We start from the raw sequence: 16,010 nt of genomic DNA, 5'->3' as shown, positions 1-16,010 counted from the left end.
GTCTGACCTCAGTGGTTGGGAAGATGTTGGAGCCGATTATTAAGGATGAGGTCTCAGGGTACTTGGAGGCACAGGATAAAATAGGCCGTAGTCAGCATGGCTTCCTCAAGGGAAAATGTTGCCTGACAAATCCGTTGGAATTCTTTGAAGAAATAGCAAGCAGGACAGACAAAGGAGAATCGGTAGATGTTGTGTGCTTGGATTTTCAGAAAGCCTTTGACAAGATGCCACACCTGAGGTTGTTTAACAAGCCTCATGTTATTACAGGAAAGATTCTAGCATGGATAAAGCAGTGGCTGATTAGCAGGAGGAAAAGAGTGGGAATAAAGGGGAAAGAAGCCAGAATAAGGTGGTGGGAGGGGGGCAAGGGAGGGAGGACAAGCCAGAGGTGATTGGTGAGACCATGGGTGGGGGAGGGTGGAGCAGAAGGAATCTGACAGATAGGAGTTAGACCCTGGGAGAAAGCAAAGCAGGAGCACTGGCAGAACTGAGAGGCAGGTGAGGAGAAGGGTAAGGGGCCAGAGTGGGGAAATGAGGAGGGGGGAAGAGAGAAATGAGAAATGAGGAGGAGGGAAGGGAGAGGGGGAAAATTACTGGAAGTTGGTGAAATGGATGTTCACGCCATCAGGTTGAGGCTGCCTAGACTGAATATGAGGTGTTGACCCTCCAGTCTGAGAGTGACAGTAGAGGAGACATGTCGGAATGGGAATGATGATAGCAGTTAAAATGTTTGGCCACCGGGAAATTCTGCCTTTTGCAGATGGAGTGGAAATGTTCGACAAAGCAGTCCCCCAATCTACGTCAGATCTCACCACTGTAGAGGAGGCTGATTGGAAGCACCGGATACAGTAACAACCAGGAAATTTTGCTTTTCTTCCCCCAACATCTGCAGAATTTCTAGTGTTTATGCCCCCCCCCCGTTGTCTCTCATTATCGCACTAACATATCTTCCTCAGTCTGTTTGTGTAAAATAGCTCGCTAACGATCAGCCCCCCCACGACCCTGCCCACATAGGCTTCTGTCTCGCTGCTCCCTGCTCTGAAAACTGACACCACTCTGCCCTCCTTTCACCGCAGCGTAGCTGTAACAGCGTCACGCTAACCGCTCGGGGTGTCTCGCTGACCGCCCGGGGCGTCTCGCTGACCGCCCGGGGCGTCATGCTGACCGCCCGGGGCGTCACGCTAACTGCTCAAACCGTTCGGGGCGTCACGCTGACCGCCCGGGGCGTCACGCTAACCACCCGGGGCGTCTCGCTAACCGCCCGGGGCGTCTCAGTTCGGAATTCAGCTCTGGCATCCTCTGTAAGCAGGTTTGTACGATCTTCCTGTGTGCGCACGGGTTTCCTCCAGGTGCTCCAGTTTCCTCCCACAGTCCAAAGGCGTGCTGGTTAGCAGGTTAACTGGTCATTATAAACTCTCCTGTGATTAGGCTGGGGTTAAATGACGGGTTGCCGGGCAGCACAGCTCGATGGGCAGAAGGGCCTATTCTGCACTGTAAGTAACTTTTTAAGAAAAGGTCTCTAACCCTGAAACATTGTGGAGTTTCTCTCTCCATAGACGGTGCCCGGCTGAGCGAGGTCTCCTGCCATTTCTGTTTGTGTGTCAGACCCCAGCATTTATACTCTGTTTAACTGCTCTGCTGATGGTTGCTTGTTAACAGATCTCCGCAAATGTCTAAGAATTTAGCTTGATGAATATTCTTGGAACCGCTGCCCTGAGTGGGAGAGGGTGTGTTGAGAGAGAACGCCACTAACTGTCCTGGTCTCACACCACTCCTGGTTATTGGAGCAGGCTGCGGGTGCAAGGTGTTCCCTCCCAGATTCCTGTTGCCGATCCCAGCCTCTGGAATGCTGCTTGACAGGGCTGTGGTCAGTAAGTAACCGCAGCTCCAGTCAACAGCAGTCAGCTTCAGTAGCCGTCCGCTGCCCATGATAAAGACTGGCTTTATTTGCCACATGTACATTGGATAAGCTAATCTTATGTATTCATTATTGTTTTATTTATTGTAAACTTTATGCTTCAGGAGTAAACCCTGAGGAAAAATCCGGAGCTAGGGTACCCAAGGCAGTCCCATGTTGAGTTCAACACTGACTGGCAACTCCTGCGATGCCGCTGGTGTGAAACTGTATCGGTCTCTGCCATTCCTTTGGATTCATCATGCATGGAGAGGGGGAGTCTGCTGCACGGGCAACAGTTTGCTCTCCACATCGTACTGCCCTGGCTTGTGTATCGAATTCGACAGCTAGGACACAACATCCACAGTCAACCTGATCAGAGGGCCTTAAAACATACAGTGAAATGTGTTGTGTGTGCCCAGGGTTGTTCTGGGGGCAGCCCACAAGTACCAGTACACTTCCAGTGCCAACAGAACATGCCCACATCTTAGTAACCCTAACTCATACGCCTTAGGGAATTGAGTGGAGCCCAGAGAAAACCCACTCAGTCACAGGGAGAACATACAACAACCTTACTGATTGCAGGGAGAGGTTAATCTGGGTCACTGGTGCCTGACCCCCTCCCCGAACCCTGCTCCCCAATTCAGCAGTGTCTCCTGGTACGAGGCCATCACAACGTGGGACCCCAAAAGTACTCTGTGCACCTGACCTGCTCCCATCGTGGTCTCTCCACGATATTCAAATCACTGGCTGTGCCCCACAGCCTCCTGTACCCGAGTCCAGCGGTCAGATCCATGCTCACTGGCAGGAGGTCCGGAAGCCGGGGAGGTGGGGGGTATCACTGTACCTGTCCAGCGGTCAGATCTGTGCTCACTGGCAGGAGGTCCGGAAGCCGGGGAGGTGGGGGGGGGGGTATCACTGTACCTGTCCAGCGGTCAGATCTGTGCTCACTGGCAGGAGGTCCGGAAGCCGGGGAGGTGGGGGGGGGGGGGTATCACTGTACCTGTCCAGCGGTCAGATCTGTGCTCACTGGCAGGAGGTCCGGAAGCCGGGGAGGTGGGGGGGGGGGGTATCACTGTACCTGTCCAGCGGTCAGATCTGTGCTCACTGGCAGGAGGTCCGGAAGCCGGGGAGGTGGGGGGGGGGGGTATCACTGTACCTGTCCAGCGGTCAGGTCTGTGCTCACTGGCAGGAGGTCCGGAAGCCGGGGAGGTGGGGGGGGGGTATCACTGTACCTTTCCAGCGGTCAGGTCTGTGCTCACTGGCAGGAGGTCCGGAAGCCGGGGAGGTGGGGGGGGGGGTATCACTGTACCTGTCCAGCGGTCAGTTCTGTGCTCACTGGCAGGAGGTCCGGAAGCCGGGGAGGTGTGGGGGGGGTATCACTGTACTTGTCCAGCGGTCAGGTCTGTGCTCACTGGCAGGAGGTCCGGAAGCCGGGGAGGTGGGGGGTTATCACTGTACCTGTCCAGCGGTCAGGTCTGTGCTCACTGGCAGGAGGTCCGGAAGCCAGGGAGGTGGGGGGGTTATCACTGTACCTGTCCAGCGGTCAGGTCTGTGCTCACTGGCAGGAGGTCCGGAAGCCGGGGAGGTGGGGGGGGGGTATCATTGTCACTGTCCAGCGGTCAGGTCTGTGCTCACTGGCAGGAAGTCCGGAAGCCGGGGAGGTGGGGGGGGGGGTTATCACTGTACCTGTCCAGCGGTCAGGTCTGTGCTCACTGGCAGGAGGTCCGGAAGCTGGGGAGGTGGGGGGGGGGGGTATCACTGTACCTGTCCAGCGGTCAAGTCTGTGCTCACTGGCAGGAGGTCCGGAAGCCGGGGAGGTGAGGGGGGGTATCACTGTACCTGTCCTGCGGTCAGGTCTGTGCTCACTGGCAGGAGGTCCGGAAGCCGGGGAGGTGGGGGGGTTATCACTGTACCTGTCCAGCGGTCAGGTCTGTGCTCACTGGCAGGAGGTCCGGAAGCCGGGGAGGTGGGGGGGGGGGTATCACTGTACCTGTCCAGCGGTCAGGTCTGTGCTCACTGGCAGGAGTTCCGGAAGCCGGGGAGGTGGGGGGTATCACTGTACCTGTCCAGCGGTCAGGTCTGTGCTCACTGGCAGGAGGTCCGGAAGCCGGGGAGGTGTGGGGGGGGGTATCACTGTACCTGTCCAGCGGTCAGGTCTGTGCTCACTGGCAGGAGGTCCGGAAGCCGGGGAGGTCGGTGGGGGGGTATCACTGTACCTGTCCAGCGGTCAGGTCTGTGCTCACTGGCAGGAGGTCCAGAAGCCAGGGAGGTGGGGGGGTTATCACTGTACCTGTCCAGCGGTCAGGTCTGTGCTCACTGGCAGGAGGTCCGGAAGCCGGGGAGGTGGGGGGGGGTATCACTGTACCTGTCCAGCGGTCAGGTCTGTGCTCACTGGCAGGAGGTCCGGAAGCTGGGGAGGTGGGAGGGGGGGGGGTATCACTGTACCTGTCCAGCGGTCAGGTCTGTGCTCACTGGCAGGAGTTCCGGAAGCCGGGGAGGTGGGGGGGTTATCACTGTACCTGTCCAGCGGTCAGGTCTGTGCTCACTGGCAGGAGGTCCGGAAGCCGGGGAGGTGGGGGGGGTATCACTGTACCTGTCCAGCGGTCAGGTCTGTGCTCACTGGCAGGAGGTCCGGAAGCCGGGGAGGTGGGTGGGGGGGTATCACTGTACCTGTCCAGCGGTCAGGTCTGTGCTCACTGGCAGGAGGTCCGGAAGCCGGGGAGGTGGGGGGGGAGGTATCACTGTACCTGTCCAGCGGTCAGGTCTGTGCTCACTGGCAGGAGGTCCGGAAGCCGGGGAGGTGGGGGGGGAGGTATCACTGTACCTGTCCAGCGGTCAGGTCTGTGCTCACTGGCAGGAGGTCCGGAAGCCGGGGAGGTGGGGGGGGGTATCACTGTACCTGTCCAGCGGTCAGGTCTGTGCTCACTGGCAGGAGGTCCGGAAGCCGGGGAGGTGGGGGGGGAGGTATCACTGTACCTGTCCAGCGGTCAGGTCTGTGCTCACTGGCAGGAGGTCCGGAAGCCGGGGAGGTGGGGGGGGGAGGTATCACTGTACCTGTCCAGCGGTCAGGTCTGTGCTCACTGGCAGGAGGTCCGGAAGCCGGGGAGGTGGGGGGGGGAGGTATCACTGTACCTGTCCAGCGGTCAGGTCTGTGCTCACTGGCAGGAGGTCTGGGAGTCGGGGGGGGGGGTGCCATCACTGACTTCACTTCATTTTCTGACATCACTTCCAGAATCAGGTTTAATATCACTGGCATTTGTCATGAAATGTGTTGTTTTGTGGCATCAATACTTTGCAATACATTGTCGGCCATGGACGTGGTGCCCGAGCTGTTTACGTGATACACAAACCAGGGCAGTACAATATGGAGAGCAAGCTGTTACCCGTGCAGCAGGCTTCCCCTCTCCACACCGCTAATGAACCCAAAGGAACGACAGAGACCGATACAGTTTGACACCAGTAGCGTCACAGGAGTTGCCAGTCAGCATTGGACTCAATGTAGGACTGCCTTCGGGACTCCAGATCGGGTATATTCCCCCTCATAGTGACAAGGCAGCAGAGGTAGAAATCAGCTTTCCTTCCCCTACATCAGCTGCCAACCACGGCTGATGACCCTAATCTGTCTGAAGCAGTAAACTGCAATACAGAATAATAAAAGCTTTAAGTTACAGTAAGTATAAATGAAAAATTAAATTCAAATTAAGTTCTCTGCCTCTGATTTACGTGGTCCTCACTGCTCAGGGTCGAAGGGACCCAAAGGTGCTTTTATTGACGACGGTGTTGGTGGGCAGTCAGGTGAGGGCCCAACACTGCCCCTCCCGCAGCTCACCACTGCCACCTGGTGGCAGCAGGCACAACCACATCGTACTGACAATAAACAGCCGACGTTCGGGCTGAAGTCCTTCATTAGTAAACCCTGTATCGACACACTTATCTGCCCGCAGGAAAATATCCCCTTGGGCAAACTTCACATCAGTACCAGTGACCAGAAGCTTTTCCTAAAGCTTTAAAGATTAAAGATTGTTTAATGTTATTTCCAGTATGCAAGTATAAAGGACAATAAAATAATTGTTACTCCAGCTCAGGTGCAGCACAAAAACAAATATAAAGAACACAATGATAATAAAACACAATATCAATACATCACACAGCTTATATACACAGATTGATTGTATGTCCATAAAGTGAAACTATGCACAGGAGTGTCTGTACACGAGGTGACTTGGGTGTGGAGGGGTGGGTTAGTGGGTGGAGGTGTTGAACAGATTTACTGCTTGGGGAAAGTAACAGTTTTTGAGTCTGGCCATCCTAGTGTGGGCTATGTAGCCTCCTTCCTGATGGGAGTGGGACAAACAGTCCATGAACAGGGTAGGTAGGATCCTTCATGATGTTACTGGCCCCTTTCCAATTCCTTTCTGTACATCTGTCCTCGATGGTGGGTAGACTGGTGCCGGTATCTGTCTTAGACAGGGAGGGGTGGGTAGGGAGTGAGGGGTTGGTAGTTTGATGAGGGAGTTCTGGGGCTCTGGGCCTAGGCCACCATGGACACAGCCAAGAGAAAGGATCAATGTTGGAGATGTCCAAACAGCCGATACCAGAGAAGGGCTGCACGGGCGAGGATGTGGCAGGAACGGAGGCACGATATCAGGCACTGGGACAAGAGAGGTTGATGTGAGGCCAGGCTGAGCGACAATATCAGGCACTGAGACAAGAGAGGTTGATGTGAGGCCAGGCTGAGCGACAATATCAGGCACTGGGACAAGAGGGGTTGATGTGAGGCCAGGCTGAGGCTGAACACTGGGCACCTGGGACAAGAGGGGCCAATGTGAGGAGACAAAGACTCAAAGGATGAGTGAGGAGATCCTCCACTGGTCTTTGCTCTACACAAGCCTGGGCAGTACGATGTGGAGAGCAAGCTGTTGCCCGTGCAGCCGGCTCCCCTTCTCCATGTGCTGTTCTCCAACACAGTTTGGCACCAGCAGTGTCACAGGAGTTGCCAGTCTGTGTTGAACCGAACTTAACTGCCTTAGGGACTGTAACTCGGGATTTTTCCCTTGGAGTTTAATCCTGAAGCCTTCCCCATGTGTGGGTATAGCAACAAGGCAGCGGAGGTTTGAGATCAGAGTTTTCCTTCTACCAGATGAGCTGCCAACCATGGCTGGTGAGCTCCAGTTGTCCGAAGTGACTGGTTTTAAGGTGCCAGGAACCTACCTTCGCCCCTTCTCCCACCAGTTCAAACAGTTCCACTGGGCTTAGCTGCTAAGCCACACGTGAAGGCCAGGAGCTGGAGCTGGTTGTCGAAGGCTATTTGAGTTGTGCGCCATTGGGAGCATTTAATAGACAGTGGGAGCTTGTCTCATTACCACCCCCACCCACCCCCCAGTCTATGACAGCCAAAGAATCCACAAAGAGCTGATAACTCTGAGAATAGTGACATTTACACAATGCAGCTGCTGAGGGAGGGGGAGAGGGTGGGGGTGAGAGAGGGGGGATAGAGGGGGGTGAGGGGGAGGTGAGGGTGAGGGGGGGTGAGAGGGGGGTGAGGGGGGGTGAGAGGGGGGTGAGAGGGGGGTGAGAGGGGGGGTGAGAGGGGGGGTGAGAGAGAGGGGTGAGGTTGGAGGGCAGCAAACCTATGAAGGGACAGGCTAGATCAGAGACAAAGGTGAGTGAGAAGGCTGCTGGGGAGGGAGGTGGGGTTTTCAGAACTGACAGAGGGAGTCTCGGGGTCCGGATGCCGGGATGGGGGGGGATGTGACGGGGTCCGGATGCCAGGGTGTTGGGGGGGGGGGGTGGGTGGAGTCCTGTGTCCTCTGAAGGGAGTCTTCCTGTGCTGCTCCGGTTTCCTGCCACAGTCCAGAGAGCGGCTGGTTAGTTGGTTAACTGGCATTGTAAATCTGCTCCTGATCAGGGTTGGGAGATGATGAGCAGCACGGCGCTGTATCTCTGATAAATAAATAATGTGTTTGCTCTTACCACATGTCACCATCCCGGATGGTCTTTTCGTTGGGAGCGCCCGCGTGACCATAGTGCAGGACAGAGGAATTCACCCCACTGCCAGAAAAACACAAGAGGACAAGTTCGGTCAGTAACCCTCGGTACACATCATCTCCGACTGTCCGGAGCGGTATTCCCAGGACTGCGCCGCAGGGCTCGGTACACATCATCTCCGACTGTCCGGAGCGGTATTCCCAGGACTGCGCCGCAGGGCTCGGTACACATCATCTCCGACTGTCCGGAGCGGTATTCCCAGGACTGCGCCGCAGGGCTCGGTACACATCATCTCCGACTGTCCGGAGCGGTATTCCCAGGACTGCGCCGCAGGGCTCGGTACACATCATCTCCGACTGTCCGGAGCGGTATTCCCAGGACTGCGCCGCAGGGCTCGGTACACATCATCTCCGACTGTCCGGAGCGGTATTCCCAGGACTGCGCCGCAGGGCTCGGTACACATCATCTCCGACTGTCCGGAGCGGTATTCCCAGGACTGCGCCGCAGGGCTCGGTACACATCATCTCCGACTGTCCGGAGCGGTATTCCCAGGACTGCGCCGCAGGGCTCGGTACACATCATCTCCGACTGTCCGGAGCCGTATTCCCAGGACTGCGCCGCAGGGCTCGGTACACATCATCTCCGACTGTCCGGAGCCGTATTCCCAGGACTGCGCCGCAGGGCTCGGTACACATCATCTCCGACTGTCCGGAGCCGTATTCCCAGGACTGCGCCGCAGGGCTCGGTACACATCATCTCCGACTGTCCGGAGCGGTATTCCCAGGACTGCGCCGCAGGGCTCGGTACACATCATCTCCGACTGTCCGGAGCGGTATTCCCAGGACTGCGCCGCAGGGCTCGGTACACATCATCTCCGACTGTCCGGAGCCGTATTGCCAGGACTGCGCCGCAGGGAGTAGCTACTGAACAACAGAGGAAAGTCTTTAGCCAGAGGGTGGTAGATTTGTGGAATTCAATGCTGTGGAGGCCAGGTGACTGGTGTATTTGAAGCCGAAGTTGATAGGTTCTTAATGATCCTGATTCAGGGCATCAAAGGTTTACGGGGAGAAGGTAGGAGAATGGGGTTGAGGGGGATAATAAATCAGCCATGATGGAATAGTGGAGCAGACTCGATGGGCCAAATGGCCTAATTCTGCTCCAGTTTTATGGCAAAATCCTACACACAAGAGGGAGAAAGATCAGGTGACTTGGCCTCTGCAGCTGTCCATGACAGTGAATTCCACAGTTTCCCACCCCCTGGCTAAAGAAATTCCTCCTCATCTCCATAAGAGCGCAAGACGAACGAGGCCATTTGGCCCATCGAGTCTGCTCCACCATTCAATCATGGCTGATTCTTTTCACCCTCCTCAGTCCCACTCCCCGGCTTTCTCCCTGTAACCTTTGATGCCATGTCTAATCAGGAACCTATCAATCTCTACCTTACATACACCTGGGCTCCACAGCTGCCTGTGGTAATAATTACACAAATTCACCACCCTCTGGCTAAAGAAATTTCTCCACATCTCTGTTTTAAATGGATGCCACTCTATCCTGAAGCTGTGCCCTCTTGTCCTAGACTTCCCCCACCATGGGAAACATCCTTTCCACATCTACTCTGTCTAGGCCTTTCAACATGCACAAGGTTTTAATGAGATCCCCTCTCATCCTTCTAAATTCCAGCGAGTACAGACCCAGAGCCATCAACCGTTCCTCGTGTGATAACCCTTTCATTCCTGGAATCAACCTTGTGAACCTCCTCTGAATCCTCTCCAATGCCTGAACATCTTTTCTTAGATGAGGGGCTCACAATACCATTCACAATACTCAAGGTGAGGCCTCACCAGCGCCTTATAAAGCCTCAACATCATATCCCTGCTCTTATATTCTAGACCTCTTAAAACGAATGCTATCATTGCATTTGACTTCTTCACCTCTGACTCAACCTGTGAGTTAACCTTTAGAGTGTTCTGCACAAGGACTCCCAAGTTCCTTTGCATCTCAGATTTTTGGATTTACTCCTTGTTTAGAAAATTGTCTGCACAATTATTTCTACTACCAAAGTGCATTACCACACATTTTCCAACATTCTATTTCATTTGCCATTCTCTTGCCCATTTTCCTAATCCAAGTCCTTTTACAGCCTACCTGTTTCCTTAACACTACCTGTCTCTCCACCAATCTTCGTATCCTCTGCAAACTTGGCAACAAAGTCATTTACTCCATCATCTAAATCACTAATATACAGCTTAAAAAGAAGCAGTCCTAACACCGACCCCTGCTGAAGACCGCCAGTCACTGGCAGTCAACCAAAAAGGGATCCTTTTATTCCCACTTGCTGCCTCCTACCAATCAGCTAATGCTCTAACCACGCCAATAACTTTCCTGTAATACCATGAGCTCTCGAATTGGTAAGCAGCCTCATGTGTGGCACCCTGTTAAAGGCCTTCTGAAAGTTCAAATATAACATCTCCTTTATCTATCCTACGTGTAATCTCCTCAAAGAATTCCAACAGGTTCGTCAGGCAGGACTTTCCCTGAAGGAAACTATGCTGACTCTGTCCTATCTTGTCCTGTGTCACCAGTACTCCAGAACCTCATCTGTAACAATTGACTCCAACATCTTCCCAACCACTGAGGTCAGGCTGAGAGGTCTATAATTTCTTTCTTTCTTTTTAAATCTTTTTATTGAGTAAGTATACAAAAAAGGTAAGCCATATAAACATTAATACAATGTTAAAGTATAATAAAATTCCAAAAGATAACAATACCAAAAAGAAAATACTACAATGTAATTTAAGCATAAGAAACCAAGATAACATAATAGTTTACTAAATTTTATATATATCAATGGAAAAAAAGAAAAAAAAAAACCCCCAAAAAAAACCCACCGTGCAACTAACTAAAAGCAAGGCAAAGCAATGGGCTAACTTGAAACCAAACAGAGTTAAACTTAAAATCACGTCCTCAATCCCGACCTCCATTAAAACAGTGAAAAAAAAACAAGAAGGGTAAATATTACATTAAATGAAAATATCGAATAAAAGGTCCCCAAATCTGTTCAAATTTAAATGAAGAATCATAAAGGTTACTTCTAATTTTCTCCAAATTCAAACATAAAATCGTCTGAGAAAACCAAAAAAAGGTAGTTGGAGCATTAAGCTCTTTCCAATGTTGTAAAATACATCTTTTCGCCATTAAAGTAAGAAATGCAATCATTCTACGGGCTGAAGGGGAAAGATTACTAGAAATTTTAGGTAGTCCAAAGATAGCAGTAATAGGGTGAGGAGAGATATCTATATTTAATACCTTAGAAATAATATTGAAAATATCTCTCCAAAAAGTTTCCAAAGTAGGGCAAGACCAAAACATATGAGTTAAAGAGGCTATCTGCCCCGAACATCTATCACAGAAAGGATTAATATGCGAGTAAAAACGCGCTAACTTATCTTTGGACATATGTGCTCTATGAACCACTTTAAATTGAATTAGGGAATGTTTAGCACAAATAGAGGAAGTATTAACTAATTGTAAAATCTGCCCCCAATCATCCACAGAAATGGTAAGCCCCAATTCCTGTTCCCAATCTACCCTAATCTTATCAAATGGAGCTTTCCTAAGTTTCATAATAATATTATAAATCATAGCCGATGCACCTTTCTGACATGGATTAAGGTTAATTATCGAATCTAAAATATATATAGGAGGGAGCATTGGAAAGGAAGAAAGTATAGTACTTAGGAAATTTCTAACTTGTAAATATCTAAAAAAATGTATTCTTGATAAGTTATATTTATTAGATAATTGTTCAAAAGACATAAGGGAACCATCTAAAAATAAATCCAAAAACCGTAAAATACCCTTAGTCTTCCAAGTTTGAAAAGCGCGATCCGTAAAAGAGGGAGGAAAAAATATATTACCTAAAATAGGAATCGCTAACCCGAATTGATTAAGATCAAAAAATTTTCTGAATTGAAACCAAATGCGCAAAGCATATTTAACTATCGGGTTAGAGACCTGCTTAAGGCGTTTCGAATCAAAAGGAAGAGAGGAACCTAAAATAGAACCAAGTGTATAACCCTGAACAGATTGTAATTCCAATGCTACCCATTTAGGAATAGATAGTATGTCCCGGTCAAGTAACCAAAATTTCATATGTCGAATATTAATAGCCCAATAATAAAATCTAAAATTAGGTAATGCTAAACCTCCATCTCTCTTAGCTTTCTGTAAATGTATTTTACCCAGTCTCGGATTCTTATTCTGCCAAATAAATGAAGAAATTTTAGAGTCAACTTTATCAAAAAAAGATTTAGGAACGAAAATCGGTAATGCCTGAAACACGTATAAAAATTTTGGCAAAAAAAACATCTTAACTGCGTTAATACGACCAATCAAAGTTAAATATAAGGGAAACCATTTAGATGAAAGTTGAGTAATATGGTCTATTAATGGTAAAAAGTTAGTCTTAAATAAATCTTTATGTTTACAAGTAATTTTAATCCCAAGATATGAAAAGTAATTATTAATCAATTTAAATGGAAATTTATAATATAATTTCCTTTCTGCTGCTTTCTTCCTTTCTTCCAGCATGGAGTGATATTAGCAATTTTCCAGTCCTCCAGAACAATGCCAGAGCCCAATGATTTTTGAAAGATCATTACTAATGTCTCCACAATCTCTATCGTACCTCTTTCAGAACCCTGGGGTGCAGTTCATCTGGTCTGGATGGTTCATGTACCCTCAGGTCTTTCAGCTTTTTGAGCACCTTCTCCCTTGTAATAGTGACTGCACTCACTTCTCTTCCTTCACACCCTTCTGGCACACTGCTAGTGAACACTGGTGTAAAATACTTACTTAGTTCATCCTCCATCTCCTTGGCCCCTGTTATTATTTCTCCAGCCTGATTTTCTAGTGGTCCTGTATCCACTCTTATTTCTCTTTATTTTTAATTTTAAATACTTGAAAAAGCTTTTACTATCCACTTTGATATTATTTGCTAGCTTATCTTTTCCATCCTAATGATTCTTTTAGTTGCTCTCTGTAGGTTGTTGAAAGCTTCCCAATCCTCCGTCTTCCCACTAATTTTGCTTTGCTGTATGGTATCTCTTCTACTTTTACGTTAGCTTTGATTTCCCTTGTCAGCGCGGTTGTACTATTTTGCCATTTGAATATTTCTTCATTTTTGGAATACACCATGGCACGGCCCCTCCCACAATCTGAGAGACCGATGTTTACCTGCCACAGATGCAGGTGTGCGAGTTGTGGTGCACCTTCCTTACTTACCCCAGCTGCTCTGCTGTCCAATTTACTCTGGCCAACTCCTCTCTCATACCACTGTAATTTCCTTTACTCCACTGAAATACTGCTACATCAGACTTTACTTTCTCCCTATCAAATTTCAAGTTGAACGCAATCATATTGTGATCACAGCCTCGTAAGGATTCTTTTACCTTAAGCTCCCCAATCACCTGCGGTTCATTACATAACACCCAATCCAGTATAGCTGATCCCCTAGTAAGCTCAATGACAAGCTGCTCTAAAAAGCCATCTCGTAGGCTTTGAACAAATTCAGTTTTGAGATCCATTTCCAATACCCTGCATGTTAAAATCTCCCAAGACTATCATAACATTGTCTTTTGATACACCTTTTCTATTTCCTGTTGTAATCTGTGGTTCACATCCCAGCTACTGTTGGGAGGCCTGTATATACAGTGGCATGCCAAAGTTTGGGCACCCCCGGTCAAAATTTCTGTCACTGTGAATAGCTAAGTGAGTAAAAGATGACATGACTTCCAAAAGGCATAAGGTTAAAGATGACACATTTCTTTAATATTTTAAGCAAGAAAACTTTATTTCCATCTTTTACAGTTTCAAAATAACAAAAAAGGAAAAGTGTCCAAAGCAAATGTTTGGGCACCCCGCATGGCAGTACTTAGTAACATCTCCTTTGGCAAGTATCATAGCTTGTAAACACCTTTTGTAGCCAGCTAAGAGTCTTTCAGTTCTTGTTTGGGGGATTTCTGCCCATTCTTCCTTGCAAAAGGCTTCTAGTTCTGTGAGATTCTTGGGCTGTCTTGCATGCACTGCTCTTTTAAGGTCTATCCACAGATTCTCGATGGTGTTTAGGTCAGGGGACTGTGAGGGCCATGGCAAAACCTTCAGCTTGTGCCTCTTGAGGTAGTCCATTGTGGATTTTGAGGTGTGTTTAGGATCATTATCCTGTTGTAGAAGCCATCCTCTTTTCATCTTCAGCTTTTTTACAGACGGTGTGATGTTTGCTTCCAGAATTTGCTGGTATTTAATTGAATTCATTCTTCCCTCTATCAGTAAATGTTCCCCGTGCCACTGGCTCCAACACAAGCCCAAAGCATGATCGATCCACCCCTGTGCTTAACAGTTGGAGAGGGGTTCTTTTCATGAAATTCTGCACCCTTTTCTCTCCAAACATACCTTTGCTGATTGCGGCCAAAAAGTTCTATTTTAACTCCATCAATCCACAGGACTTGTTTCCAAAATGCATCAGGCTTGTTTAGATGTTCCTTTGAACCTTTTGAATAGAACTTTTTTTTTTTACAGACGGTAACGTCAGTGACTTCTGTTCTAAATAATTGGCCCTCTATTCTGAGGCAGTGCCCTCTGGTGCTAGATTCTCCCACTATAGGGAGCATCCTCTCCACATACACTCTATCTAGGCCTTTCAATATTCAGTAGGCTTCAATGAGATACCAACACCCCCATTCTTCTAAACTCCAGTGATTACAGGCCCAGAACCTTCATTGCATTTGCCTTCCTCACCACCATCTCAAACTGTGAGTTAGCCTCAAAGGACTCACGCAGAAGGACTCCTAAGTCACTCCACCAGCTGCACACCCCCACCACGGCACGGCCCCTCCCGCAACCTGAGCAGAGACCGATGCTTACCTGCCACAGATGCAGGTGTACGAAGTGTGGCGCATTCCTCCTCGAGTGTAACAGTAGTGCTGGAACAGGCTGCAGAAACAAGAAAGATCGTGAGCACTACAACCTCCATCCAATTCTCACCATAGTTAACATACGAGAAACAGTGAGAACAACAACCTTGTCCAATCCTCACCGTAGTTAACGTACGAGATAGTGAGAACTACCTTATCCCATCCTTACAGTAGTTAACATACGAGAAACAATCAGAACTACAACCTTGTCCAATCCTCACCATAGTTAACGTACGAGATACAGTGACAACTCCAACATCCATCTGATCCTCATCGTAGTTAACGTATGAGAAACAGTGAGAACCACAAGCTTGTCCAATCCTCACCATAGTTAATGGAGAAATAGTGAGCACTACAATGTCTGTCCAATCCTCACTGTAACTAATATACGAGAAATCAGAAACTCCCTGCGATCCACACTGTAGTTAATGTACAAGGAGCTCTGAGTTCACTGGAGTTTAGAAGAATGGGGGAGGGTGCGGGGGGGGGGTACCTCATTGAAACTTATCGAATATTGAAAAGCTAAGATCAAGGGTTCCCAAGCTGGGGTCCACAGACCCCTTGATAAATGGTAAGGAGATTCGGTACATGAGCAAGGACTCTGTGAAACATACAGATGTACGGTGGAGAGCAATCTGCCTGGTTGCTTCATTGTCTGGTTTGGGGGCTCCCATGTACAGGACGGTAAAGAGGCTGCAGAGGGCTGTAGACTTAGCCAGTTCCATCCCAGGCACAACCTGCCCCACCATCAGGGACATCAAGAGATGCCTCGGGAAGGTGGCATCCATCATTAAGGACCCCCATCATCCAGGACATGCCCTCTTCTCATGCTACCATAAGGGAGGAGGTACAGGAGCCTGAAGACACACACTTATTGATTCAGAAACAGGTTCTTCCCCTCAGTCTGCAGATTTTGGAGTGGTCCATGAACCCATAAATACTAAACTATTTAGTATCACCACTAAATCCAACCTCTTTGAACTGACTAGTGACACAAGTTAACACCACACCTGCAGTATTGTGTTCAGTTCTGCTCGTCTCATTAGAGGAAGGATGTGGATGCTTTAGAGGGTGCAGAGCAGATTTACCAGGATGCCGTCTAGATTGAAGAGCCTGTTTTATGAGGATGGGTTGAGCAAGCTAAGGCTCTTCTC

At 49.4% G+C, this 16,010-nt stretch overlaps 1 protein-coding gene across 3 annotated transcripts in view; it reads right to left on the bottom strand.

Moving 5' to 3' along the window:
• pepd (peptidase D) overlaps positions 1 to 16,010 on the bottom strand; it is a 200,619-nt gene that overhangs the window by 64,623 nt on the left and 119,986 nt on the right. For 2 of the 3 annotated variants that reach the window (XM_063067267.1, XM_063067266.1), the window contains exons 10-11: positions 14,807 to 14,875; positions 7,871 to 7,948 (exon numbers count right to left, since the gene is read on the bottom strand). In XM_063067267.1, coding sequence (XP_062923337.1) covers positions 7,871 to 7,948; positions 14,807 to 14,875 — 147 coding nt within the window. The remainder of the gene's footprint in view (positions 1 to 7,870; positions 7,949 to 14,806; positions 14,876 to 16,010) is intronic. The other variant, XM_063067268.1, reaches the window with a different exon arrangement.

The sequence above is a fragment of the Mobula hypostoma genome, chromosome 14, assembly GCF_963921235.1.
Source record: "Mobula hypostoma chromosome 14, sMobHyp1.1, whole genome shotgun sequence".
Taxonomy (NCBI): Eukaryota; Metazoa; Chordata; class Chondrichthyes; order Myliobatiformes; family Myliobatidae; genus Mobula; species Mobula hypostoma.
Note: the sequence above shows the minus strand (reverse complement) of the source record. Positions and strands in the feature narration are given on the sequence as shown.